General features: G+C 37.5%; 1 protein-coding gene across 5 annotated transcripts in view; it reads right to left on the bottom strand.

The window, feature by feature from the left end:
• sgcd (sarcoglycan, delta (dystrophin-associated glycoprotein)) overlaps positions 1-27,048 on the bottom strand; it is a 238,869-nt gene that overhangs the window by 7,367 nt on the left and 204,454 nt on the right. For all 5 annotated transcript variants that reach the window (XM_051092721.1, XM_051092723.1, XM_051092719.1 and 2 more), the window contains exon 6: positions 4,191-4,263. In XM_051092721.1, the coding sequence (XP_050948678.1) occupies positions 4,191-4,263 (73 nt within the window). The remainder of the gene's footprint in view (positions 1-4,190; positions 4,264-27,048) is intronic.

Genomic DNA, 27,048 nt, shown 5'->3' with positions numbered 1-27,048 from the left:
TGGTTCACTGAATGCCTCTTTCTCTATTTATTCTCACTGCCTTCACCACATTTATGGACTGCAAATTTTCCACGGTAGTTCAGTCACTGGACCTGCTACAGTCCAGTGTCTCAAAAGTGTAATTATTACTTGCTTTTCCATTTTGGGCAAAGAAGTGAATATTAAAATGTTAAATCCATATCAAGAATGTAGTGCAAGGACAAAAAGGGGAAACACTTTAGAATACTGTTCCATCATAAATGAATACAGTAGCTGCACAGGAACAAATGAGTAATGCGCTATTAACATTTTAGTAACTACTAACTAACTAACAAAAAACTCTAATTAACAAATCAGTAAGTAATAGCGCTCAGCTGAAAGAGAAAGTTCACTATTAGCCAATCGATAACTACTATTTTTATTTTTTTATTTATTTATGTTTTTTTTTCATATCTCCCAGAGAACTACTAGGTTCATAATTAATGTGAATGATGCCAAATGTGTAATTAATTCTAAAGTGAAGATCATGGTAACCCACCAGTAATGTGTTATTCTAAAGTAAATAACATTATATCTCTCTAGTAATGACTGAAATCATTGTAAGCTTTTGTGCATATAAGGTTTTGGATGATAATGAAGTGTTAAATCCTTCTAAAGGAATTACTGATTATTTGGATCAGTAGCCTATTCCAAAGTGAAGATCATTGTAACCCACTAGTAATGACTCAAGTGTTACCAAATCCATTGGAAGCATTACTATCCAGAACCTTACAAAAACCTCAAAGGTTTACAATGACTTTAGTCATTACTAGTCAGTTATCATGATCTTCACTTTACAATACTGATCCAAAATATTAATAATTCTTTCTGATGGATTTGGTAAAACTTGAATCATTACTAGTGGGTTACCATGATCTTCACTTTAGAATGAATTATACATTTTGCATTATTCACATTAATTATGTACCTGTATATAGTATTCTTTATAGTTCTCAGGGAGATATCAATAAATACTGATATAGCTAAGAAATAGCTAATAGTGGACTACCACTTTCAACTGAGTGCTATTACTTGAATTTCTTGTTAGTCAATAGTAGTTACTAAAGTGTTAAAAGTGCATTAGTCATTTGCTCCTGTGTAGTTTATTCATTAATAACGAACAGTACTCTAAAATGTTACCCATAAAGTACTTGTGCTGAAAGCCACAGAATTACAAAATGCTACCTATTAAGCCTTTCAGTCTAATGAAAAACGTAGTGAATTTTGCTTAAGCATGGATGGAGAGTATATCATGCGCAACAATTAAACAATGGGTCAACATTTCATATTCGGCCATCAGTTTATCATGAAAGAACCTAGAACACATAATGAATATAATATTTAAAAAAACAAAACAACTCCCCAAACACTGGTGATGCTGTGTGTGTGTGTGTGTGTGTGTGAGAGAGAGAGAGAGAGAGAGAGAGAGATTGAGAGAGATTGAGAGAGAGAGAAATAAATAAATAAATACATAAATAAATAAATAATCCTAAACTGGCTTGCTGGTCAGCTTGGTCAGGCTGGACACTGTGCACAATGTCTGTGAGCTCAATTTTAAATTAATTAGGGTTATCATCATAACATGACAAACTTTACTAAATGTTTTCCTTCAAAGATAGATAAGGATATAATTTAGCCCCCCTCAAATAAATTACATAATATGCTGATTAACTAATCAAATAAATTGCATCAATATTTTCAGAGACAGGTCTCCCTTGAAGATAAATTAAGATGGTTTTGCATTTGTGATTGTTGAAATAAAACACTGAACAAACAAAAGTTGTTGGAAGTATTATATTATATTGTATTATTCTATTCTATTCTATTCTATTCTATTCTATTCTGTTCTATTTTATTCTATTATATACACGACTGCCTCTTTATGTACTTGCTATAACTTGAAAATTTTGGTCAACAAAAGACTTCAGGGCAAGCAAATTATTTTTGGGTGAATTTTTCCTTTAATGTTAAAGGATTACATTAAAATTACATTAAATCACCAGATTTCTCCTGAACTAATTAAACACCATAATTTTTACAGGTATTTGGGCAGATTTGTCCTAGTCTCCTTATTTTGATTGACGAATGCCAATGTGTTGACCTTGTTCATCACAGAAAGTTTGATAAGCCAGAGCACCTGTCTGTGCTGGTGGCTTCACTTTGGTTGTTTCATCAGCAGAACAGACAGGACTGGGCCAGTAATGTGTTTGTGTGTGTGTGTGTTCACACAGACTGTTCTCCCCATAGGCCATTTATTGCTAATTATTTCCTGCTAAATGTGCATTCCCTGCCATATCTGACCCAGTTGCCAATGCTCTCCCGTTCATGTTCGCCTTCTGCTTGGGGTATTGGCATTGCGCTTCATGTGTTTGTTGTAGTTAATGAGAATCTATTTTAATTAGATTTTGATGAGCATCCAGGCATCGATCAGGACAGGAAACGCATGCCTGTCCAAGAGAAGGAGGTGCCAGCTACACACACATTGATCTTCTTTTGTCTGCATGTATACAACATTGCTTGGATCAAGCTCTGGTCTTAATAAGTAGCTTCACCATGTGTAAACTGTACTTTACAGTGCCAGCATTTTCTCCAAACAGGCCTCAGATACTACATACAGACCAGGGACATATTTAGTTACAATATTTGGATGCTACAAACATAGAAAATAACACTTAAATTGGCCATAATTGCTTAATGCTTTCAGAGCAAACAGCAAGAGTGATTATCCCCTCAAGAAGTCTAATAATGCACAGCATGTTATTCAGAAGTGGTGTGCTGGTGAAGGTTGGATTTTTAACATTAATACACAACGACACTGGTTTAATGTATAACTCTTATCTTTTCCCACCATAACGTTGATCAATAATAACCGTGAAACAATGTATCTGATTGTGTTCTGCAAACCTGCAATAATAGAGAACATTTGTTTAAATCAGATAGCTTCGAAAAGAACAAAGTATATTCAAAGCAATCGTGAGCTATCACAGAAATCACAGAGCGCTAACATCCTGTTTTATGAGCACCTTGAATGCAAATGCTAGAAATCTTACTGAAATATCATGACAACTGCCTGTAACAAAGATCCATTTGAGTGTTTCTTTAATAAGCAGTGTAGGATATGTTTCCGAATTTCCTCTTTTCCTGTTTCCTTGTGACTGTAATTACAACTGTTAGCGATTCGTTTAAAAGGAGGTAATCTGAATTGTGCCCACCCTTCCCCTCTGCTGTCGGAAACAGCTTACAGAGGTGCTCTATAATCTGCTGTCAGCTAGACGCACAGTAAAAACCTAAATTTAGGGATAAGTGGAATTTGCACAAACGTCATGCTTTATTTCTCTCCTTTGTAGCTCTCAACAGAGACATGTGTAGTGCTAGCTGGAAAAGAATCATTTTTCCCTGCAATCTTTGATCATTACGCTATGTGTGGGAAATTGTAATCGACATGCAATCATCTCCCTATGCAGCTTGATAGCGTGACTGTGAATGTGGTGTCTTATACAGCTGTACTTTGGTGAAGGGCTTGCTGTTAATGATTTGGATAATGCTAGCAGATGCAGCTTTATAAAGAGTGTATTAAAAAAAAAAACACTCTTTAGTGAAAAACATAAATGGGTCATAATTTTGAAATGAGATATTTAAACTTGCATCAGTGCTATGGCTTTAGATTCAAGCACAAACACACAAACGCTGCAAATACTGTTTTGATTTAGATTTTTTTTCTCAGTAATTTTCAGCAATACACATCTCGATGCATAGTCAGCGATACAATACAGTACATTCAAGATAGGGTACAACGAGGCTAAAGGCACACCTTAATTAGAAAAAGGAATTTTCTAATTTTCTAAAGCTTTTCACTGCGCTAAAATGTAAACTGCAGAAAAAAATACATAAGTTTGTATTGAACATTTATGTAGCAACAGATTGTGTGTGAAAATAAATCATACAAGTCGTGTAATTTGATTTTAAAATCTCATAAATGTATGAAGTACATGTTTCTTTAGCTACATGTACAGTGTGACTTTAACGTTCAGTTTATTTGAAATGTTAAATTTAAAAATTAAATATTAATTTGAACAGTTCCTCAAAGAACATGAAAATAAATATAAAATACCTTGGAACATCCAATTACAATTTAGAATTCAACAATGACATATGCTGTCAAACTGTCTTACCGTAGCTCTTTGAAGGGCTCAGCTCTCACGTGCGGGGTCTCCACTGAGTTGCTGAACACGGCACCCTCAGCTCCTGCAAACACATTCCGACATGTACAATCTCAGTCATGCTCCGAACGAAGCAGCAGTCGGCATGCAAAAATCAATGGACATAATCTGTGAAGCGCCAATATTGATCCATACAGTCTGGCTGTGTCCCTGTAAATGTGGCTTAAAGTTGAGTCACCAAAACCTTTTCACTAGGCTTTGCTGAAGCAAGTGAAGCCATTATGTCATGGTTTATAGTCTCAGATCCAATCAATAGACTTAGGAAAGAACTGTGGAAGTGCTTCTTGGAATGTTAATGCTAATTTGGAATCATATATGTTGTAAACTATACCTTGATCTCAATACAAGTGCAATATCATACATCAGGAAATGTATTATTATTATTATTATTCAGTCCCTCCAGGATTTCGTGAATTTTTTTAGTGAATTTTTCTATCCAAACGTCTGATTTTGTGGTGGTAATTTCTGAAAAAGTGCACAGAATTTGCTGTTTTTTGGAATAATTATGATAGCACATTTACCAGATTGTATTATGTTAGATTCACAATAGTCTTACATGACACAAATAACAAACAAAATCCATGAAATTTTTTTATTTTGCTAAGAAAAAAAATGACAGCAGGGCAAATAACTACAATATAAAGGTAGATAAAATGTATTGTTTTTGCTGCTGCTGCTACTGTTGTATAATGAATTAAACAACTACAAGAAACTAAGAAACTTCAGTAGGCTTATAGTAATGCATGGCTCCAATAGTGGCCTAGCCAGAATTTTATTTTTGGGCGGGCCTGGGCAAAAGTCAGCGGGCACTAAGCTAACTATATGGAAGTATAAATCAGTCTTAGAGGACTGGGTCCAGTGGCGCAGCGTGAATGCGCGGCCCCCAACCGCAAACTCAAGGGGGGGCTGGCTGGTTATGTCACAATATTGTAAATATTTGTTTTAAACCAGGAAGGCTGGTGTTATGCTGGTGAAACTAGAAAAACTGGAGGGTCTGATTATTATTTATTATTATTATTATTATTATTATTTTATCTATTGTAGAATCTAAAAGACTAAAAAATGATTTGAATGAAACCATAAAATAATAATAATAATAATAATAATAATAATAATAATTTAAAAAAACACCAAAAGGGCCACAACTAACAGCATAGCATGGCTTGGGTGCTTGAGTGTATGTACACTCAGATGTTTCTTGTGGAGATGCTCTCAAATTATAGTCCTTTTTAGAAGGCTAAAGTTCTTCTAAAAGAGGGCTACAAGGCTTGTCCTAGGGGGGAGTGCTACCATTTGGCTTGATGGATGCTCCGGGAGGTATAAGATCTGTTGCCCACATGCAGGTTGTGACAGCAGTTGTAAAAGGCTTTGTACCTATTCTCCAGCAGAGGGCAAAACAGGGCTCTCTGCTGGTGTTTTATTCCAACATAACAATTTATTACAGTTTATTTTCTTCTTTTTTTAGCATTTTTAGCAGATTTAGGGGGACAAATATAATTTGGTTAACTGAATTAATTTGTGCTGTGCATTCACACACACACTGACAAACACTTACACTATCCTCAAAAGTTTGGGGAATTATGGGAAGTTTCTAGTTCACCAAAGCTGTATTTATTTGATCAAAATACAACAACTGTTTTTTTCTCTCTCTCTCTCTCTCTCTCTCTTTCTCTAAATGTAATTTATTCCTGCGATGGGAATGTTACATTTTCAGCAGCCATTACTCCAGTCTTGAGTGTTTACATGGACACTTTTTGTTTCAGTTGGAATTAAATCATTCTGGTTGATGAATCTAAACATAGTGTTTGCATGAGCACTAAACAAAGTGATCATGCTGATGTGTGTGTTTGTATGTCACAAGCTTTAACATTGGACTTGATCTTTTGACATGCACATGCTGCATGAACATACTGATTTTCCCGCTGTTTGGACATGCTATACTCCTGCCATTGCTTCTTTTCTTTGTTTTAAAAAGCAAACTTAATATTTCCTTGCTGAAAAAAAAAAAAAAATAGCTGGTCTTAGCTGGATTAAGCTGGAAGTAGCTGGTTTTATCTGGTCTCCCAGCCTGGCTAGGCTGGTCAGGCTGGTTTTAGCTAGTCTCCCAGCCTGACCAGCTAAGACCAGCCTGGAATTTGCCAAAACCCCTCTAAAATCAGCCTCCTGACCAGCTATGACCAGCTAAGACCAGCCTGGATAACCAGCTAAAACCAGCCAACCAGCCTAGGGTGGTATATTTAGGGTTAGCATGTGAAGCTTTGTGCCGTGCTGCTTTCACCCAAAATCACCCATTCACATGGCCAAAACAATCCATCTGTGGATGAAAGTATGAAGTGAGGACTGATGGGACTTTGTTTTGCTCCACTTCACAGACGATGAGTGAAAAGATCATTTTTAGAATAACACGACAGTCATTTATGACACTTCTACAAAAACAACAGCTCATACCACGTCATGTGTCATTATGCTACTTCTACATTATTGCACATGCACAGTGCTTTTTTTCTAGTTTCAGTTTTCAATACCATCAAGTGTTTACATGTGATTAAAATTTCATTCAGATTGAGCTCAGTTGGATGGTTTATGGGGTTTATACAAAGGCTTTCAGTCCAACTGAGCCATAAATCCAATTACTAATGGGTTATTTAGTTGCATGTAAACGTGGTTAGTGTCACATGTTCCTTCGAACCATTTTTATATGCTGACTTAATGCTCAAGTATGATGGGCACGTGTGACAACGTTGATGATTTAAGTTGATGATCCAAGTGCAGACAAAAACTGGCAGGGACATGCAGTCCGGTAAGGAATAGTCTGATGCAGAGTGGGAGGAATAACAAGGACCGGATTTGTGACATCAAGAAACACATCTCATTTTTTATCAATGTTGAAAACAGTGCTCCTTAATATTTTTGGGGAAAACAAAGTCATTTTTAGAGATTCAAATAAAAATCATTTATAGAATAGAAAACACTAATCCTAACATCATATGTCTTTACTGACACTTTTGATCAGTTTAATGCTTTTTTTTTGCTGGACAAGAATAATAATAATAATAATAATAACAATAACAAAATTAAAAACAAATTCATTGGAACCCCTCAGAGATAAGCAATTTGGAATGTTCTACAAAGGCAGAAGTTATGAGCTTCTTACACACATTGGTACTAATATGCAACTTTTAAAAGTATGGTACAAAGATGTATATTTATTTATTTATTTATTTATTTTCTGACAGTGTACAAGCTCTTAAAGAAATTATGTTTCTGTGGTCAATACTGAAACACATAGCTGAATTCCAATTAAATGAGTTGTATTAAGGACTATATATCTCTTAAAAGATAAATATATACATCAACATGTCTTGTGCCTGTGATAACATCACTTGTGGAGTAATAGATAAAGCCGAACAGGCTACATATGAGATCAGATACACATCTCTTCTGTAGCACATTGGGTGGGCTTGCTTGTTGAGAATAGCTGGAGGCGGGCCATAACAGATTCCCTCAAGGTCAGGAATCACTTCAAGGCACAGCAACAAAGCCTAAAGGCCTTGAGATTTGCAGAGAATGAAAAACAGGTTTGTCATCTATACTGTGTATGAAAATGCTACTCTTCTTCAAAGCAAAATACCTACCCATCTCTGGTGATAACAGATTATTGTGACAGCTTTAGAGGACAACACTCCAAGATGACATGCAGATATATGGGCCTTATGAATGGCAAGTGATTCTGCAAAGCTCAATGATCACCTGTGGATTCATTTTAAGACCTCAAAAGAAGTTTTGTTTGCAGAAAGACACTCACTGATGGATTTTCTAGAAGTCATTCACAGAAAAAAGCAAATATGGCAAATATACCATGGTGTTGTATGCAACATGTACAGCAGCACTGATTACCAGAAAAAAGGTCAGATCACTGCAAAGTGATATAAAATAACTGAATTCATAAATATTACTCCCTGTAATATATCTCCTAAATTAATCAAGGGTGCCAATTAGTTTTAGTAGAAATATACACACAAGATGTTTAAATTGATTGTAGGGGAGCGTGGGGCACAACCTAGCACTTTTTGACTTTCTCAGTTTGTGTAAATTCGCGTGAGGTTCAGAGTATAATTTTTTTTTTTTTATCCACATTAATTTCACACTTGTCTAGTACAAATACGTCACTTTGCTTTATAATTACAGTATATACGTTTTCCGTTATTTACCTCAAAAAATGCAATTGAAATGTGACAACATGCCCCGTAGGTGGGGTACATTGTAACATGACCATACGACAGCTTAACATGTTACCTGATCTAATGAAAACAAATAAATAAATAAATACACGACAAACAAAATATTTTGTCAAAATAAAATTAACTTTTTCAAATAAAATAATGGCATTTTTTAAGAATTAAAAATAATCTAATTTTGGAGTTTGACAATGAACACACTGCAATCACGTTTGGGACGGCACTGATTGCAACACTCAGCCATACAGTATAGTTCAAAGCAACGTGCGCAAACACATTCAGAAAAACACAGAGATACACTCCTCTCCCTACACGCACAGCTCTCATATAACACAAGACACATAAATGAGCCAAAATGCTTCACATTTCTTTAAACAATAATTTCTGAACATTAAAGGGGTGGTTGATTGGGATTTCACTTTTTTTAACTTTACTGTGTAATGTTGCTGTTTGAGCCTAAACAATATATACAAAGTTACAACGCTGAAAGTTCAATGCAAATATGGCTCGTAGGGACTACAAGGAGCGACTTTCCGGGCTGTGAAATCACAAACCCAGATAGTTACATAATTTACATACCCCGCCCCCAGGAACATGCAACAAAGGGGGCGAGGTGAGAAGAGGAAGAGTTGTTGCCATGCCGTCAAAACTAGGGGTGCACAAAAAAATCTATGCATATATGAATCGTGATTCTGTGTTCTAACAATTTTAATGGATTCACACGTTTCAAAATCAATGTTCTAAAGCAGTGGTTATTAATCCTGTTCCTCCCATCCCTCTGCTCTGCATCTCTCTCTCTCTCTCTCTCTCTCAGATCAACAGCTCGTCAGCTCCATCAGTGAACTGTGTTCCAATAGTACACTTTATATGTATAGACAGACAGATATTTTTCACATAGCTATGAAAAACATTAAACATGAATGCACACGCGGTTGCCGTGGTAGTGAGCGATACTTGTTGAAAAACACTTCTTACTGTTACCAAAAAAGCTACAACGCAATCACATATTCTGCTGTATTAAAGCTTTAATCAGGATAAAACTGTATTTTGGAAGCAAACATAAGCAGTAGCATTTACAAATAAAAGTGTATCTAAATGTATGACACAACAACAAAAACATACCATTCTGAAACATCCTGTAAGAGCTATGCTTGCACAGGTTCTGCACGATCCTCTTCACTAATATTGTCTGGGTCTCATTTGGCCTCAAATTGATAAGCAATACTGACAACGCCATTGTTTACAATACAACCGGAGCGCATGCCACTGAGGTGAGGGGCGTGACGTTTTTAGGGAATCACAACACACAATCTGAGCTCAATGCGTATTTCTGAGGGGGTGGCTTCATAAAACTAGAAAATCATCAGAGCGTTCATACTGTAAGAGAAGGAACAGAGCGGTGTAGAATAAAGGTAAATTAAACATCGATTGTCAGTCTTTATTCACATGTTTCCTGTAGTTTCTCATTAAAACAAAGTAAAATGGTGTAAATTACATTGCTAATGTCATAGAATAGCATAGTTAATAATAGCGGGGCACACTGTAACACTGTGTTACAACATTCCCCATCTGCGCTACTGGACTTTAAAACCGGTTAGAGTCTTCTGCTAGATAGCGAAGCATTACAAAACTCTAAACTGATAAATAACAGATTAGGGATTAAAATGATAACATATTTGTATTATTTTTAATAAATACTAAACAGAGATGAAAAATGTACTATGGTAAAATAAATATTCAATAAAATCTTGAATTTTGGTGCACTTTTTCTCTATGTAGTGTTGATATGGCAACCAATAAATTCCGTAAATTTGGTTATGCTAGCATGTGCGGAAATATTTAAGCCACGTGTGTTACAATTAACTCTGTGTTAGTTTGTGCCCCGTTCTCCTCTATTATAAATGTGGAGAGTCAAATTCATGTTAAGTCAGTATTATGGCAGAATTCACATCAGGAAGATAAAACATTTCAAGTGAGAAATTGAAAAGCTCAAAAGAGGGGGAGGATACAAGAAGATCTCCATGTCAGAGATTGAGCTCAGCCAAAGGAGACTGGAGAGGCTGGGCATGTACTATCCAACTTTTTTCTGGGCATGTTGAGAGCACGAAGCAAGTGGGATGAAAGTTTTATTTGAAGAGACCAAAATCAAGCTTTTGAACATCAGACTAAATGGCCTTACTCATCACACAGTCAGGATCCTGCCCTGACAGTCGTGTCTGTCTGTCCGTGTCTCTGTTCAATGTTTCTTTGTTTGTTTTGTGTGAGCACATGGCTCTGTCTCTGTTTGTGTTAGCCATGTGCTCCTCTTGTCCTGCCTCCTCACTTCTAGTTCCCACGCCCCCTGGTTTAGTCCTTGTCTACTCCTTGTTTGCTTGATTGTGTTCACCTGGTCCTCGTGTGCTCTGCTTCTTTATATTAGCTGCGTCCCAATTCGTAGGCTACATCCTTCAAAGTGCGTATTTTAAGGCAGATTGCGTCACCGCAACGCGACGTAGACTGTCCCAATTCACGATGCATCCTCCAAAGGCTGCATTTGAAGGCCGATTGTGTCTCCGCGGCATGACAAACACTGCCGCAATTCGAACGTGACTTCAAATGCACCCTCTGTTTTGCTGGCAAATGAAGGATACACCAGAAGGATCCTTCACAGCCTACCATATCCCAGAATTCATGGTGAACCAGTGACAACGGGACTTTTCTTCAAACAAAATAGTGGGTGATGGTTCTGTGGCGGCCGACAAATACACTTATAAATGTAAGTATTGTGTTTTAATGTAGTCAAATAACTAGTGAAACAAATGTTAAAAGTAAGTGGATAAGTAAGTAGTTAAGTTTTTCACTTTTATTTCTATTTTATTTTATTTTTAAATTTAGATTTATTTTGTAGTGCTATCATGCAAGATAGTCCACAATTGTTTTAGGCAAACTTGATGATCCAGAAATATGATTTAGGAGTATAGGGGTGTGCGATATGACGATTTTTGATCGTGGACGATAAAAATGTCTCCACGATCTGCTTTCTGAGAAATATTGTAGTATCGTGCTATTCTATCAGCTGTATTTCTGGCCCCTGTCTCATTATAGTGTACAACACGACATACATTCACATCATAGTTAACTCAGCCTTAGAGTTACACTTACGGGACACTGCACTTATTCACAATCACAAAAGTACATCATTTGATTTAAAGCCTTGCCGGTTAAACATTTCATTCGTGTGCTGTTCCGACATGTGCTTCTTCACTGCCTGAAACCCGCGCACATTAAAATCCGGTCAAATAGTGCCTAAATACTGAATACTGAACTGAAGTTATGTATCGCGTCTGATTACGCTGATATTGTCAAAACACACAAGGTTTACATATAAAAACAGTTTATAGAAGCTTATGTCTAAAGTGAAATCAAACAATTGAGAGAAAAATGGATGCCTGCCTGTATATTAGATGTTCAGCTCTTAAAGGGGCAGCAGACTAATTGTACTAAACATGCAGCGGCTTGTCATCAAAGGCATAGTTCACCCAAAAATTATAATTCTGTCATTATTTACTCTTTTTCATATTGTCCCAAACCTGTATTACTTTCTTTCTTGTGCTAAACACAAAAAAAGATATTTTGAAGAATGTGGATAACCAAACAGTAGCTGGTTCCCATTGAATTTAATAATAGAAATGATCAAATAGACAATGTTTAACAGAAAACAAGAAACTCATCCAGGTTTAAAACAACCTGAGAGTGAATAAATGATGGTATTAAAATAAAACACTATGACAGAATTGACAGATGACAGAATTTGTATTTTTGGGTAAACTATTCTTTTAACTGTTATTAAAACAGAACACTAATAGAAAAATCACTCACTGCTCTTGACTGAAGAACTTTAACCGTTGCTTTAATAAGAATCAATGTACAATTGATGTACATAGTGTATAGTGTTTCACTTTTTATATTTGTTCATTTAATTTCTTGAATGCTACTGCTAAATACACCTACTATACCATAAAAATAAAGCACGGTTGGTATTCTTTGTTTTTATTTTTTAATAACAAAGATAAAATAATAACAAAGATTTTTATCTTCGCTCATTTTGGCCTAAACATCTGCTATTATTTTTTTATTTACACTTTGTTACCTTGAAAGTCTTTTTTAGTTTGGCTGTACTGCTCAGACAATTTGCAAAATAGTAAAACCAACATGTCAAAAGAATTGTGATAAAATTGTGAATCGTGATATTTCTGAAAAAAATCGTGATATTATATTTTTTGCCATATCGCCCACCCCTACTGGAGGATTTTGTATGCAAGCCTTGCTGTGTCATGTTTTCTAACCAAGATTGCAGCCCTATCTGAATAGTTTTCATAAGTCTTTATTTTTCTCTTCTTTTAGAACAGCTCTGGAGAAAATGGAGCTTCAGGGAAACTTAAAAATGAAATAAATGAAGTTGTTATGTACATCACTTTTGACATTGACAAGTTATTTGTAAATGAAGCAAAGTCATTTCTGTGCATTGTTTTATTTTTGCATTATAAGTTGAAACTTGTAAAAAAAAAAAAAAAAAAAAAAAAAACAAAAACAAGAATTAGTTCTGGAAATGGTTTATTTTTGCAAAGCAAGTTGTAATTTGTAAATGACATAAATTCTTCTATACATTTGTGTTTGCCTCTAAATAACATTTAAAAACATACAAATATAATGTATGCAGTAAATTTAATGTATACATTCAAATCTTATGTTAAAGTATTATCCTTCATACTGTAATATACTTAATGTATGTATTCTGCTGAAAACACTTTTTATATATATGATGGTCTTGCATTAATATTTACTGCTGCACTACTGTATACTGTATGTTGCATTTACTTCTGAATATGTCCATGGTTGTTACATTTAAAATACTTCATTTACTATTGGGAAGTTTAATGTACAACAGTGCATCATATTGTAAAAGGCCATGTTTTAGTGTTGCTGTGCTGTGAGGAAATGGAAAAAAAACAAAACAAAAAAAACAAAACAAACAACAACAACAAAAAAACTCTTACTTCTCATTTCTGTGTAAATACTTAAGGAATGCGTTACACTCCACCACTTTGTTATTTTGCAAATGAAACGAACAAAGTTCATTGCTAAAATATTAACAAATAATTGCCAAATACAACTGTGTGCGATATCGAAAGCTGCTTTCGAAGGACTCGGAGTCTACAGTCTATGGAACATTGTTCTTGTTGCCTAGCAACTGTGACAGCTGCCATTGATGAGCAGCATTAACGTTTGTAAGTGAACTTATATTCAACACATACAACTTGTTGAATTTATTGAAATCCTGTCTGTTCACCATGGTCTATAACAGTGGTTCTCAACCTTTTTTGGGTCAGCGCCCCCCCTACCTATTATCCAGGTCCCTCACCGCCCCCCCATCAAATAAATCGTAGTCTAATTGTCCTCACTGAATATTAAAGTTGATTATTATTATTTTGTGTTTATAAGGAGGACTGTTATTATATTTACAGTAATTCAAATGTATGGGGTCATTATGATTTTTAGAAAATTACTTTATTTCAAGGATGCATTGAATTGATCAAAAAAGACAGTGAAGTACTTTTTTACAGTAAATTATTTTAAAATAAGTGTAATAACATTCATTTACAGAGTTTTTAAGCATGTTGGTGGTTTTCATTGCTACAGCTTCAGTGTTGTTGAGATGCAGACAGTGGTGGATGAAGTACACAAGTCAAGTACTTGAGTAAAAGTACAGATACGTATAATAAAATATTACTCCAGTAAAAGTAAAAGTGCTCCTCTTTCAATTTTACTCAAGTGAAAGTACAAAAGTACCAGATTTTTTATGTACTTAAGTAAAAAAAGTACTGATAGATTTATTTAGCAATTTTATATAGGCTACTTAATTGAATTTTATGTTAGCACATATTTTTTATAATCCTACTGTTCAAAATACCTGGGATTTTCTCAAAATAACCACTATATGGAGAAAAATACATTTTTGTTGTTGATATGGATGAGAGTGATGTAGCAATATTCAATGTGAAGCTTACACTGCAATGTCCCTGAGAGAAAAAAAGATTTGACCATCTAATTTTCACCAATAAGAAAAGAGTGTTTTAAAGCTTGTTGTTTTGCATAATGTCACAGTTATATATGACATGAGAATAAGGCTTCAAGTTAGCAAGAACATTTTAAGGAATATATAATTATATTTTCATAATGATTTTTTCCTTTCAAACATTGTCTGTGTAAAAACACCCCTTGCCAAATGCCCCCAGAGGGCATCACTTCCCACTTCAATAATTACTGTAGTTACCAAGTTCTGAACATCACATCCTTTCTTTTTCCCTCGGATGTAATCTATCTAGGTTGTTGAAGAAAAATATTTGGACTTTATATCTAAAAATTACCTCAACTTAGCACCAGCTAGCTTGTTAGCTAGACAGTTAGCATCAGCTAACAATATTTACTTATTTTCAGTATGGTTATGAATAAACATATCTGTCTATTCTAGTTGATCCAAACAATATAAAAATTTATACTGTTGCTAAACAATATAAAAACAGACGTCACGTAGGGTTACATGCTAGCATTTTAATAAAACTGCTAAGGTTACAGCAGCATGGAATATGAACGTGCATGAGTTATTTTATTTAATCTGTTATTTAAATTTTTCATTTTTGACCTAAAACAGAAACGCTGATGTTGATGTGAAACAGATGAAACAGATCACCCTTTACAGCAGATGTAATTCACAAACAACGGACAGCTTTGACCTAAATATGATTTTTCAGTTACAATAATTAATCCTAAAATTCGACATTAGTAACTTACTTTTCGCAGCATCAGTCGCGCGCGCGCGCACAAGATCTCCCGATTCTTACTTGTGAATTCAGTTGACTGGACACTCGCTCTAAACGGATCATTTGAATCAATGGGTTGTCGACTCGAGAACAGCTGCAATCGGATCATTCCAATACGTGAATGAATCGTTTGGTGCGATTGGCGAATCAATTTAACATGTTCGCTGAAAATAATCAATTTGTTTATGAATCAGATACCGCTTCTGCGTCTCAGAACACCTAGCAAAGGAGTAACGATATGTTTTATGAAATGTAGTGAAGTAAAAAGTACGATCTTACCATTTGGAATGTAGTGAAGTAAAAGTGAAAGTTACTCAAAATAAAACTACTCCAGTAAAGTACAGATACTTGAAAAATGCTTAAGTGCCCCTTAAGTTAAATACTTAAAGTGCCCCTATTATGCCATTTTAAAGGTTGCTAATATTGTTTTAATAGACTCCCAAAACAGGTTTACATGCATGCAAGGTCAAAAAACACTTCAGTTTTCTCCAAAAATAGATTTAAATTTACCCCATTTCTAAATGATTCATAAACGACTCGTGCGAAGCAGTTCGAAGAATCAGTCTCTCTAAACCCCTCCTTTCCGTGAGCCCTCACTGCTGTGATTGGTCAGATGGCGCTGTCCTTTATGATTGGTCTACCGCGTACAGTGTGTCGGAGAACGAAACACCCATTGCCATAACTGATTGACAGCCCTGGAGACTTGTCAATACATAGAAAAGAGGGCATCGATTTTACCATAACAATTCCAGCCAGAGTGATGATGAAAGGGCTGAAGTGGCTGATGGACAAGTTAGCACGGACTACCGTGGAAAGTGCTCGCAATTTGCCTATGTAAGCGGACCGGGCACACCTGTATGTTGTAAACTTCAACATTGCATAATGCATTAAGGCAGCTTTCACACGGAACACGGAACGTGGAAAGCGCTGCGCTGACCGCTGGGTTCAGTGCAGCCCTTCAGAGCGCAGCGGCAAAAGTTCATTTGAACAACTCGTTTGAACTTTGTCTGCGGCATGCGCGCTCCACTGCGCGTGCGCTTTGGTCGAGGCAGAAACAAGCCGTCCTCGCAGGGCGGAAGAAATTGAAACGAATGGGTTTCATTGCACAGCGCTTTCCGCATTCGGTGTGTCCTTTATCATTACTCTAACTAATGAGACAGACAGACAGTCAAGCTGTATCAATCACAAATTGTCAGTCTACAGTGGGTCCACAGCTGAACTACAGAAGAGTGATTTAGCAGGTTAGCATGACAAGTGCAGGGTTGTTAAACAACTTACATATACAACTACGTATTTTGAATGATTGCTAAAAAATACAATCTTTGTAGATTCATCATCTTTTGCAATTGAATATAAAACAATTTTACTCACAGCGTGGGATACAGCGTCTTCTGTATAATGTAGGTGTAAATTTCCATGTGACATAAACCACATGGAAATTTTACTGTTTGTGGGCGGGCAAGTTGTTGGCGACGTAGAACGTGGGTGGACATTATGCAGATGTGTTACTTCGTGACGTGTGGCCATAACAGAAAAAGATTCGAATTGCTGACGACTCCTTCAGGCAAATGTGAGCCGACTCTTTTTTTGATAGACAATAACTTTATCTATCTTGCACTGTCAGCTTCACAACTTTGCAGATAGTTTATGTTCACATACAGCTACATGACACACTGTATGAAAGATCATATTTGAAAAGGCATAATAGGGGCACTTTAAGTACAGTAAGGAAGTACAACTACTTTGTTACTGCCCACCACTGGATGCAGATACATCTTGTTGCCCCAAATTTAAAAAGACTAAATAAAAATGACACAGTGGACATTGTTATTTTGGTCAGTAAATACCACATTTACTCATGCAAATGGAAGAAATGTAAACCCTACTTTACTATAATTCATATATTTTGTCAGAATATTTCAAAGTTTACTTAAAAAAAAAAAAAAAAAAAAAAAGAAAAAAAAAAAGTACAACCCTAATTCTAGAAAAGTTGGGACATTTTGTAAAATGGTCAAATCTGTGATTTGTTCATTCTATGTAACTTTTATTTAATTGACAAAAGTACAAAGAAACTATTTCCAAAGTTTTCACTGACCAACTTAAATGTATTTTGTAAATATAAACATATTTATTAATAAAATATTTATTTATTTATTTGAAGTATGCATCCCACTCCAAAAAAGACAGTTTATTTGGCAAAATAAAAGTGAAAAGGTTATAGAATAACCAAATAAACATCATGGCTCAAGTCAATTAAAGGCTAAAGAGAACAAATTACATATTCTTAATTTTATGGCATTTCACAAAATGCCCCAACTTTTAACTGGGGTTGTAGAAAGATGGGAAACATATGCTCCTCATTTTCGAAATAGTTACTATTAGTGGTGTCCTGATTTATATATATGTTATAGTCAATTAAATTTCAAATCTTGCTTTTTTTGGTCAGTGTGCGAGCTATAATAATAATAATAATAATAAATGTTTCTTATTATTAGCAACAATCAGCATAATTTCAGAAAGATCATGTGACACTGAAAGCTGTAGTAATATACTGTAGCTTAGCATGAGAAGAAAACACATTTTAAAATGTATTCAAATAGAAAACTTTTTTTTTTTTTTTTCAAATCGTAGACTTACTGTTTTTACTGTAGGTTTTTTTTTTTTTTTAAACAAACAAATGCAACCTTTTTTATGAACCCATTAACAAATCATACTGACCTTTTTTAATGGTAGTGTATATTATAGGCTATTATATTATTTATAATATATCGGCCCGCTTGAAAGCATGTATCTTAACCCTCAAAACAGCTCATACAAACAAAAACAGCTAATTTTGTTTGTTTTTTAATGTCATTGAATGGCACATGACATTCATCACATTTTTGATTTATCATTTGAAGTATCATTATCATTAGAAGCAAAAAAGGAGCAAAAAAGCCACGTAGACATAAATTAGGCTATAACTGTGAGCATTGAATAAACTCTTTAGAAATTTGGTATTCAAACCAACCGCAGCAAATCAGCAAACGGAAAGTATTAATATACATTTTTCTAAACAAGAAAAAACATCTCTTGCTTTATCGTGTCTAAATGCTTGCTATTGTTTTGACGCAGCAGCTGCGCTACAGAAAGTCAAGCAAACACTAAAGTACTGAAGTCGTTGCTAAGGAAATGATACACCGTCAAGTCTAGGAGCGGGAGTATTGGTGTAAACTAGCTGCGAACACAACTACTACACTGGCCGCGAACAGCGCGACACGTTGGTAAAGCACACAGATCCCGTTATAATCTGTAGTTCAGTAACAACTGAGCGCGAGCACTACAATAAACGGATGCCGCGTTCTATTTCTGCCTGCGGGATTCCACACGCCTGCGCTACCGACAAGTTGAAAATAGATATAGAAAGTGCGTTTTGATGTATCCAGTAAAGACAGCGTTAGGATGTGGCAAACCATTTTCTTATGCAAGTTTCAGCTCATACATTTTTGGTGTAAACTCGTCTTGACCAAACGCCCCCCCCAGGAACAGCTCAACGCCCCCCTTTCAAAAATATTGCTTCAAGCGCCCCCCGATGCTGTCCGAACGCCCCCCTGGGGAGCGGTACTGCCCCTGTTGAGAAACACTAGTCTATAATAATCAGTGATACAATAAACAACATAAAATCACATTTTAGTAAGATATAAGTCAACAATTAACCACTTTATATTTTGTATTTTTCATGTCATTACAATATTCAAGTCTAAACCTAATACTTACTTTTAAAGTACAATTCGGTAATTAAAAGTCAAAAACTAGCAATTCAGGCCTCAATTAATTTTTTATTTTCATAAACATCATCTATTGTTGCTCTCTTCTCGCACCATTGCTAAGCTACAGGAGAGGCAATCGGGAACACTGGTGGCGCAATTAGGAAATCCTGAAAAGGCTAGATCCATCCTCCGATGGCTGCAGTCTTTGAATTGGGCCGCAGCTATTGTGTTCCTTTCCCTTGTGTCTCTGCTGGTTTGATGGACCTTCATCGCACCGGAATTGAACACCGGAAGCGGTTATCGAAGCAGTGTACCGATTCTTCCGGTTATGTATATATTTCAATATGCTGTAATCACCTAGTTGAATAAAAGCCTGTTAAAATGAGCATCTGCAGGATGATTTCAAAATCCGGACATTTTCAGAGACAGGCAAAGAGATATTCTGATGATTACCGTGCACAGAATTTTCCAAACTCAACTTAACTTTTAATTCAACGTACCGATCTGAGAAACCCATGGCTCGTAAACATTCATGATTTTACCACACTGCGTCAGTGCTACGGTGTGTGTGAGACCTGATGATCAGAATCAACATATTTATTCATTTATATTAAATTTTAGACTTTATTCTGTTATGTTTCATTCACAGTCATTTCAGTATGTAATTCACATATTTTTGTCAAAATTCTTAATTAATACTCAAAGTCACGCTGTCAATGCGTTATACTGTTTAAGATTAATTAGCTAAAATGTTCAACATTGTTATTTCTTTAAGGCAACGCCTGCACATTCATTCATCTATTTTAATACCGCTGTTAATTAACCATGCAAATTAACCATTGGCATGTGTAGTAAAACTGGCAATACAAATGGAAATCAGTCCGAGAAAAATAAAATATAACAGTTACTACATATTTACTATAGTAAATCCATGGTTAATTTTGTAGGGGTGTTTATCAGTCAAATTTATTTTAATGTAAACAGGTATAAAATATGATGAGAAAAACACTGTTAATGAGAAGATGAAATTGACTGCAGCAGGTTAAATTTATTTATTATTCAGAATGCACATTTGGAAGGGAAATATATTAATACAAACATTTCAGCAGGTAATAAGACACATAGGCCTAAACATCCTCTATTTACCAGATATAGGAAGTGAGATAAAGGTCCATTGGTTGATTAACTGTTTTTTAAGTTAATCTTTGAGCTTACTTAAGTGAATTGTTTGATCTCTTACTCAGTAACTTGTATCCTTGTTTCTATTTTGTTTTCTCTAGTCCTGTCCTGCTCTAGTCATTGATTTTGCGCAATCTTGCCTAGTTTAGTTTCTCCTTTAGATGTAGAATTTTATTTTCATTTTGTTTCTGCAATTCCAGTCGATTTTAAGATCTTGGCTGTTTTGTTTTTACGTTTTATTTTTCTTCAGCTAGTTTACCAAAGTCAGAAGATCCCTAGTCCAGTTGTCCAGGTGGACCCAAGTCAGGAGGCCCAAGGTCCAGTGGTCCCAGAAGTATGTAACCTGGTGGAACCACACCAAAAGCTGCCCACTTCACCAGTTGTCTCTTCCCTAGTGAAGGAAACTGTGGCTGTCCGTGTAGCTTTACCTGAACCACTTAATCATGTCCTCAGAGCCTGTTCTAGTTGCAGACCTGGAGGCCTATTCAGACTGTCCTAATCCACCTGCTACAACCAAGAAGGCCATATCTGTGCATGTGTCATGTCATGTCGTAACCATAGAAGGTGATGCTGTCAGTCAAGTTGTGTTTTCTGAGACTGTTCCTATCCTGAGCAGCCAGTTCTCTCTGCCACAGCTCTGGTCCAGGAGCCTCCAGAGTCCCTCAGTGCAGCCCAGGACAGCGCTTCCAAGTCAAGTCAAGAGGGCACACCCGAGTCAAGTCCAATGTCTGTCCCTGAAGTCCTGTAGACTGCTTTCAAGCCAGTGACTGAGACTGTTCTTGCATCTCCTGAGCCTGTTCCCTAAGGGTTCACCCTCCTTGCCAGTGCAGTAATGGCCCCTGAGTTTGTCCCAAAGTCCTTAATCAGTCAAGAGTTGGCCCACTAAGTCAAGGACCACCAACAAGGTCCACTCAGTCAAGGACCACCAACAAGGTCCCCCTTCCTGTTATCTAGCCCTTAAGATTTCCCAAAGCCAACACTTCCTTGGTCAGCCCCAAACTATTTCCTGGGATTATTTTCCTCCCTCCCAGTCCCACCTCCTGTGTTTCCTGGCTGCCGTGGAACTCCAAGTTTTGTTCCCAGGCCACCCTCCCAGTTGGTACCCTCTTTGACTCCTTTGCCCAGTGTGGACACCGGGAGGTATCCTTAGGGGGGAGGGTACTGTCAGGATCCTGCCCTGACAGTTGTGTTTGTCTTGTCTCTGTTTAATGTTTGTTTGTTTTGTGTGTGAGCACACCCCTCTGTCTCAGTTTATGTTGGCTATGTGCTCCTTTTGTCCCGCCTCCTCACTTCCAGTTAACACGCCCCCTTGTTTGCTTGATTGTGTTCACCTGATCCTCACGTGCTCTGCTCCTTTATATTGTGTTTCTTCCCCTTGTGTCTCTGCTGGTTTGTTAGGGTGTTTTCCTGTTCTTGAAGTTAATCTTTGAGCTTGCTCAAGAAAAAAAAAAAAAAAAAAATCATTGAGATGGCTCTTGTTCTGCCTACTTAAATGGTCGAAGTACTTACGCTGTCTAATCTATAAAGACTGTGTCTGTTCACCGAATAGAGAGGTCAAAACATACATTTAATGTTGATAAAGTGCTAATTGTTAGAGATTTTAACATTCATGTTGATAATACAAATGATGTGTTAGGACTTTTACTGCACTGCACTTGTTAAAATCACAAATGATTCTGCATCAGACCAAGGCTGCATCTCAATGCTAGTTTTACTCAATCTTAATGATGCATTCAACACTATAGATCATGACATACTCATAAATAGATTACAAAACTATACAAGTATTCAAGGGCAATCTTTAAGATGGTTTAGCCTACCTGTCCGATCGCTACCACTTTGTCTATTTAAACGGGGGAATCATCTCAATTATCACCAATAAAGTAAGGAGTGCCACAAGGATCTGTCCTAGGTTCTCTGCTATTTTCAATATACATGTTACCCCTTGGTAATATGATTAGAAAATAAAGGATTTGTTTTCAGTGTTATGCTGATGATACTCAACTATATATCTCAAGACCAGATGAAACTTCTAAATTATCTAAGCTAACAGAGTGTGTCACGTTCGATGTACTGAGAGATGAGGTCAGGGTCCAAAATGCAGGGAAGGAAATTTTAATTAAACAAAACACAAATAAACATAAACCAAAAGGCCAACACGGCACAACACGACTAGAATCAAAGATCAAAATAAAATGAACAGAAACACAATCTAAAGCATGATCAAAAACGGAGGAACACACACGAAGACAATGCAGCCAGAATGAGTAGTGGGAAATGAGAGTTCTTATAGACCAGATAATTGTGAACAGGTGAGAGCTTAGATGAGTGCTAATGACCAGACAGGTGTACAATCAGGGAAGTGCAGTGCAGGGAAGGGAAAACAGCGACCTCAGGTGGCTGAGGGAAGCCCCACAGCCCAGATCATGACAGAGTGTGTTAAAAATGTAAAAGATTGGACGACCAATACCTTTCTCCTATTAAATTTGAATAAGACAGATATTACTTATTGGACCAAAAAACAGAACATAGAATCTCTTGGATTACAATTTGCACATAGACAGATGTACTGTTAGAGTCAAAAATTTGGGTGTTATATTAGACAGCAACTTGTCTTTTGAAAATCATATTTCCCATGTTAGAAAAACAGCATTCTTTCATCTTAGAAACACTGCCAAGCTACGGGACATGTAACCAGTGTTGGGGGTAACGCACTACAAGTAACGCAAGTTACGTAATATTATTACTTTTTCCAAGTAACTAGTAAAGTAATGCATTACTTTTTAATTGACAAGAAAATATCTGAGTTACTTTTCCCCCCCATTTATTGATTAGAAGCTCTCCTGTCCCCATGTTGAGAGAAATCTGGAGTAATATGTTAGTTCTAGAATAAATGTGAAATATGATGCAAACCTGCAATAATTAAATATGTTAAATAATACAAATATCCTTTATGCATTTAATTCCATTGTATTAACCGATGTCTTTGCTGCCGACCTACGATGATCCAATTCAACCATACTAATAAGCAAAAATTACTCAACATAATCTAACATTTGTTTTCCTTTTTATTTGTTTCTTCTGTGGTCTACTGTACAGACGCGAATTTACTTTTCTCAAAGTCTGAGGCTTTTGGTGTGAAAAGGCTTTTACATTTGCCAAAAATATAAATTTTTATATGAAAAACAAACAAGCAAGCCCTGCCAGATTTAAAAAGTAACGCAAATGTAAAGTAACGCATTGCTTTCCATAAAAAAGTAACTAAGTAATGTAATTAGTTACTTTTTTAGGGAGTAACTCAATATTGTAATGCATTACTTTTAGTAAGTAACTTTCCCCAACACTGCACGTAACATGTTTCTGATACAGAAAAATTAATTCATGCATTCATGACCTCTAGATAGGACTATTGTCATATTGTAATATTTATGGATCCAATGCTGTCTTGAACTGATGGCTGCAACATTTTAACAGAATATCTGCTTTAGTGCTTTACTTTTTGCACACTCCCTGAGTTAGGCCAAGTAAATGAACAAATTTCAATCACTGCCCTTATTAGCTCGTGTAAAATAAGTCATTTTATTTATAACACTTACTAAACTCACGGTCACTCTCCAGCAATGGTCATACTGTATGAGTCATTACTTTATACAATACATTACAAATTCACAAACAATAGCACAAAACATCATATTTGTACAGTGGTCAATGCTGCAACTGAAGGAATCGCATTCAAAAAGGAAAAAAGAAAAAAAAAGAAAGAAAAATACAGTATGACAGAGAATTATCAAGTGTTGATTGCTTATAGTTCTTCTCGTTCCATCATACAAAAAGCAACAATGCTGTGGATTTTTTTCTTAGTAATATGCACCAGATAAAGAGAAAATGCTTTTGATTCAGACATACCAGATATTTAATATATTTGAATCAGACATATCATACAAATTTTTAATGGTTGTATTTGAGTCTGAAATGATTAATAAACATTATCAACAATGAAGCTAATTAAAAATTGTATACAAATATTTTTAATTGTTGAATAGTTGTTTGATTTCATATGACCTATTGTAAAGTCTACAACAACATGGTCAATATGGAGCTGTAGCATAAAACTGTAATTCAGCCCTCCCGGATGCCAGTGCTTATAAGAACAGGTTAGAGCCCTTGACGTGAGTTGTTTGAAGGCTGTAGAGCATTACTGTCTTGTGTAAGAGTTTGGAACTCCATTAGCGAAGGGACCAAGGCTGCATTTACACTTCAAGTCTTAATGCACAAATCCAATCTTTTGACCATATCCGACTTCCTTGCCTGCCTGGTTACATTCACTTTAGACATGTGATATCTGGTATGTGATGTGTGTTTACATCAATTCCCACCCAAAATTACTGTCAGTGATCGCTTTACTATCCACATAATAGACCCAGTGGCATTGTTGTTAAAATTATATATATAGGCCTAATTCATGTCGAGTGGCTAGTTTTATTTGCCAGCATGGACAACAGCTGTCATGGATGTTTTGCAGCATAAAATTGAACAAATTAAAGAACGGAAAATTATGTTTTTCATCTGCTATTTTATCTACAGCTCGTCATTGTCATGATCTGGTCGGTGAGCTGCGGACCGCTCACCACCAGATGTCGCTCTTGCGTTTTGTCACGCACGGACTGCCACACTACACCCCGGACTACACTCCCCATCAGCCATTGCACTTCCTCCTGTCCAATCAGAGACTGTATAAATACCCCGGTCTTCCTGTCACTCCTCGCCGAGTATTGGATTGTATTGTTTATCTTTCATACGAAGCGTTTCTCCTAGTTTTCCCCGTCTAGTTACCTTGTTTGCCTGACCATGTCTTTGTCACGTCCCTTTAATAAAAGCTCGCATATGGATCCGCTCGCATCTCGTCTCATTCACCCCGTTACAGAATACTCGGCCCCAAGTCCGGTCAAACAACAGAGTCAAGTCAAACCAAAGCTCTTGTTCTCCACGAGTCAAGCCAAGTCACAGCTGTTCCTCATGAGTTAAGTCACGTTACAGCTGTCGTCCCTGAGCCAAGTCACGTCACAGCTGTCGTCCCTGAGCCAAGTCACGTTACAGCTGTTATTCCTGAAGCAAGCCAGGCCTCTGCAGATCCTCGTGAGTCAAGCCTAGTTGTCAGGTCCTGTCATAATGCAGCTTCCGTCTCCAGTCAAGCTTCAGCGTCCCGTCAAGCTTCAGCGTCCCGTCAAGCTTCAGCGTCCAGTCAAGCTCCCAAGTCCAGTCAAGCTTCCAAGTCCAGTCAAGCTTCCAAGTCCAGTCAAGCTTCCAAGTCCAGTCAAGCTTCCAAGTCCAGTCAAGCTTCCAAGTCGAGCAATGTCAAGGCGGCTGTTCCAGACTCAAGCCACGCCCCGCCTGACGGCCCAGACTCAAGCCACGCCCCGCCTGACGGCCCAGACTCAAGCCACCTTTCCTGAGCCCCCTGCCTGCCTTTTACCATGTCTTTGTCACGTCCTTACAATAAAAGTTTGCGAATGGATCCGCTCGTCTCTCGCCTCACTCCCTACGTTACAGAATACTCGGCCACTACAGGATCCAGCAACTTCTCATCCGGACGCCACGCAGGTATGAACACCACAAAACTGTTGTTAGCCCTCGAGCAGGGCACACGAACGCTCGAGGGCTACATCCAAGAATTTCTGGACATTGCCCATTACTCCGATCTCCCAGACTGTGTTTTAATAGATCTGTTTCACGAGGGCATGAATCAGCCGCTCAACTCACGGCTCCGTCGTGAGGCTCCGCGTTCTTCCCTTGAGCGTTTTCTGGATTATGTTTTGTTGTGTGTGGGATCGCCGTTTACTGTGGGTGTCGCGGAGGAGGAACGCGACAACGCGGTAATGGCGGCCACGCATCCCGCTGACGGAATGGTGGCCGCGCCGGAGCGCGAAGCCACGGACACATTTGCCGCCTGGATCGCTCGTGAGATGGCGGCCGTGTCGGAGCGCGCTCGAGCAATGGCGGCGAAAACAGAGCTCCGTCACGTCACAGCTGCCATGCCAGAGCCAAGTCACGCTGGAGCTGTGTTTCCTGCACCAAGTCAAGTCAGCGCTGCTCTTTCTAAGGCAAGTGAAATTAAAACTGTGTTTCCTGTGTCAAGTCAAGTCAGAGCTGTTGATACTATGTCAAGTCAAGTTACAGTTGTCGCTTCTGTCTCAAGTCAAATTACAGCCATCAATCCTGAGCCAGAGCCACTGCACAAGATGGCTGCCACGCCAGAGCCACTGCACAAGATGGCTGCCACGCCAGAGCCACTGCACAAGATGGCTGCCACGCCAGAGCCACTGCACAAGATGGCTGCCACGCCAGAGCCACTGCACAAGATGGCTGCCACGCCAGAGCCACTGCACAAGATGGCTGCCACGCCAGAGCCACTGCACAAGATGGGCGCTACGTCAAAGCCTGCTAACGCCTCGTCAGCCAAGCCACAGCCTGTTCACGTCATGTCTTTTGCACCCGAGTCTGCACCCATCATGGCCGCACTTCCTGACGCGGTTTCTGAGTCAAGTCACATAACAGCGGCTGTTCCTGAGTCAAGCAAAGTTGCAGCCGTGGTTCTTGAGTCCGGTCACGTCTCTCCTGACATCCCAAGACCACGGCTTATGATGGCCCACGTGCTGGACTCACCCCTAAGGGCCGTATGGGCAGCTAAAGTGGCGCTCCTTCACGTCGCGGCTGCTACCCCAGGGTCAAGTCAAGCTTCCAAGTCCGGTCAAGCAACTGAGTCAGGTCAAAGCACAGCTGCCGT

The sequence above is a fragment of the Labeo rohita genome, chromosome 21 (assembly GCF_022985175.1).
Source record: "Labeo rohita strain BAU-BD-2019 chromosome 21, IGBB_LRoh.1.0, whole genome shotgun sequence".
NCBI lineage: Eukaryota > Metazoa > Chordata > Actinopteri > Cypriniformes > Cyprinidae > Labeo > Labeo rohita.
Note: the sequence above shows the minus strand (reverse complement) of the source record. Positions and strands in the feature narration are given on the sequence as shown.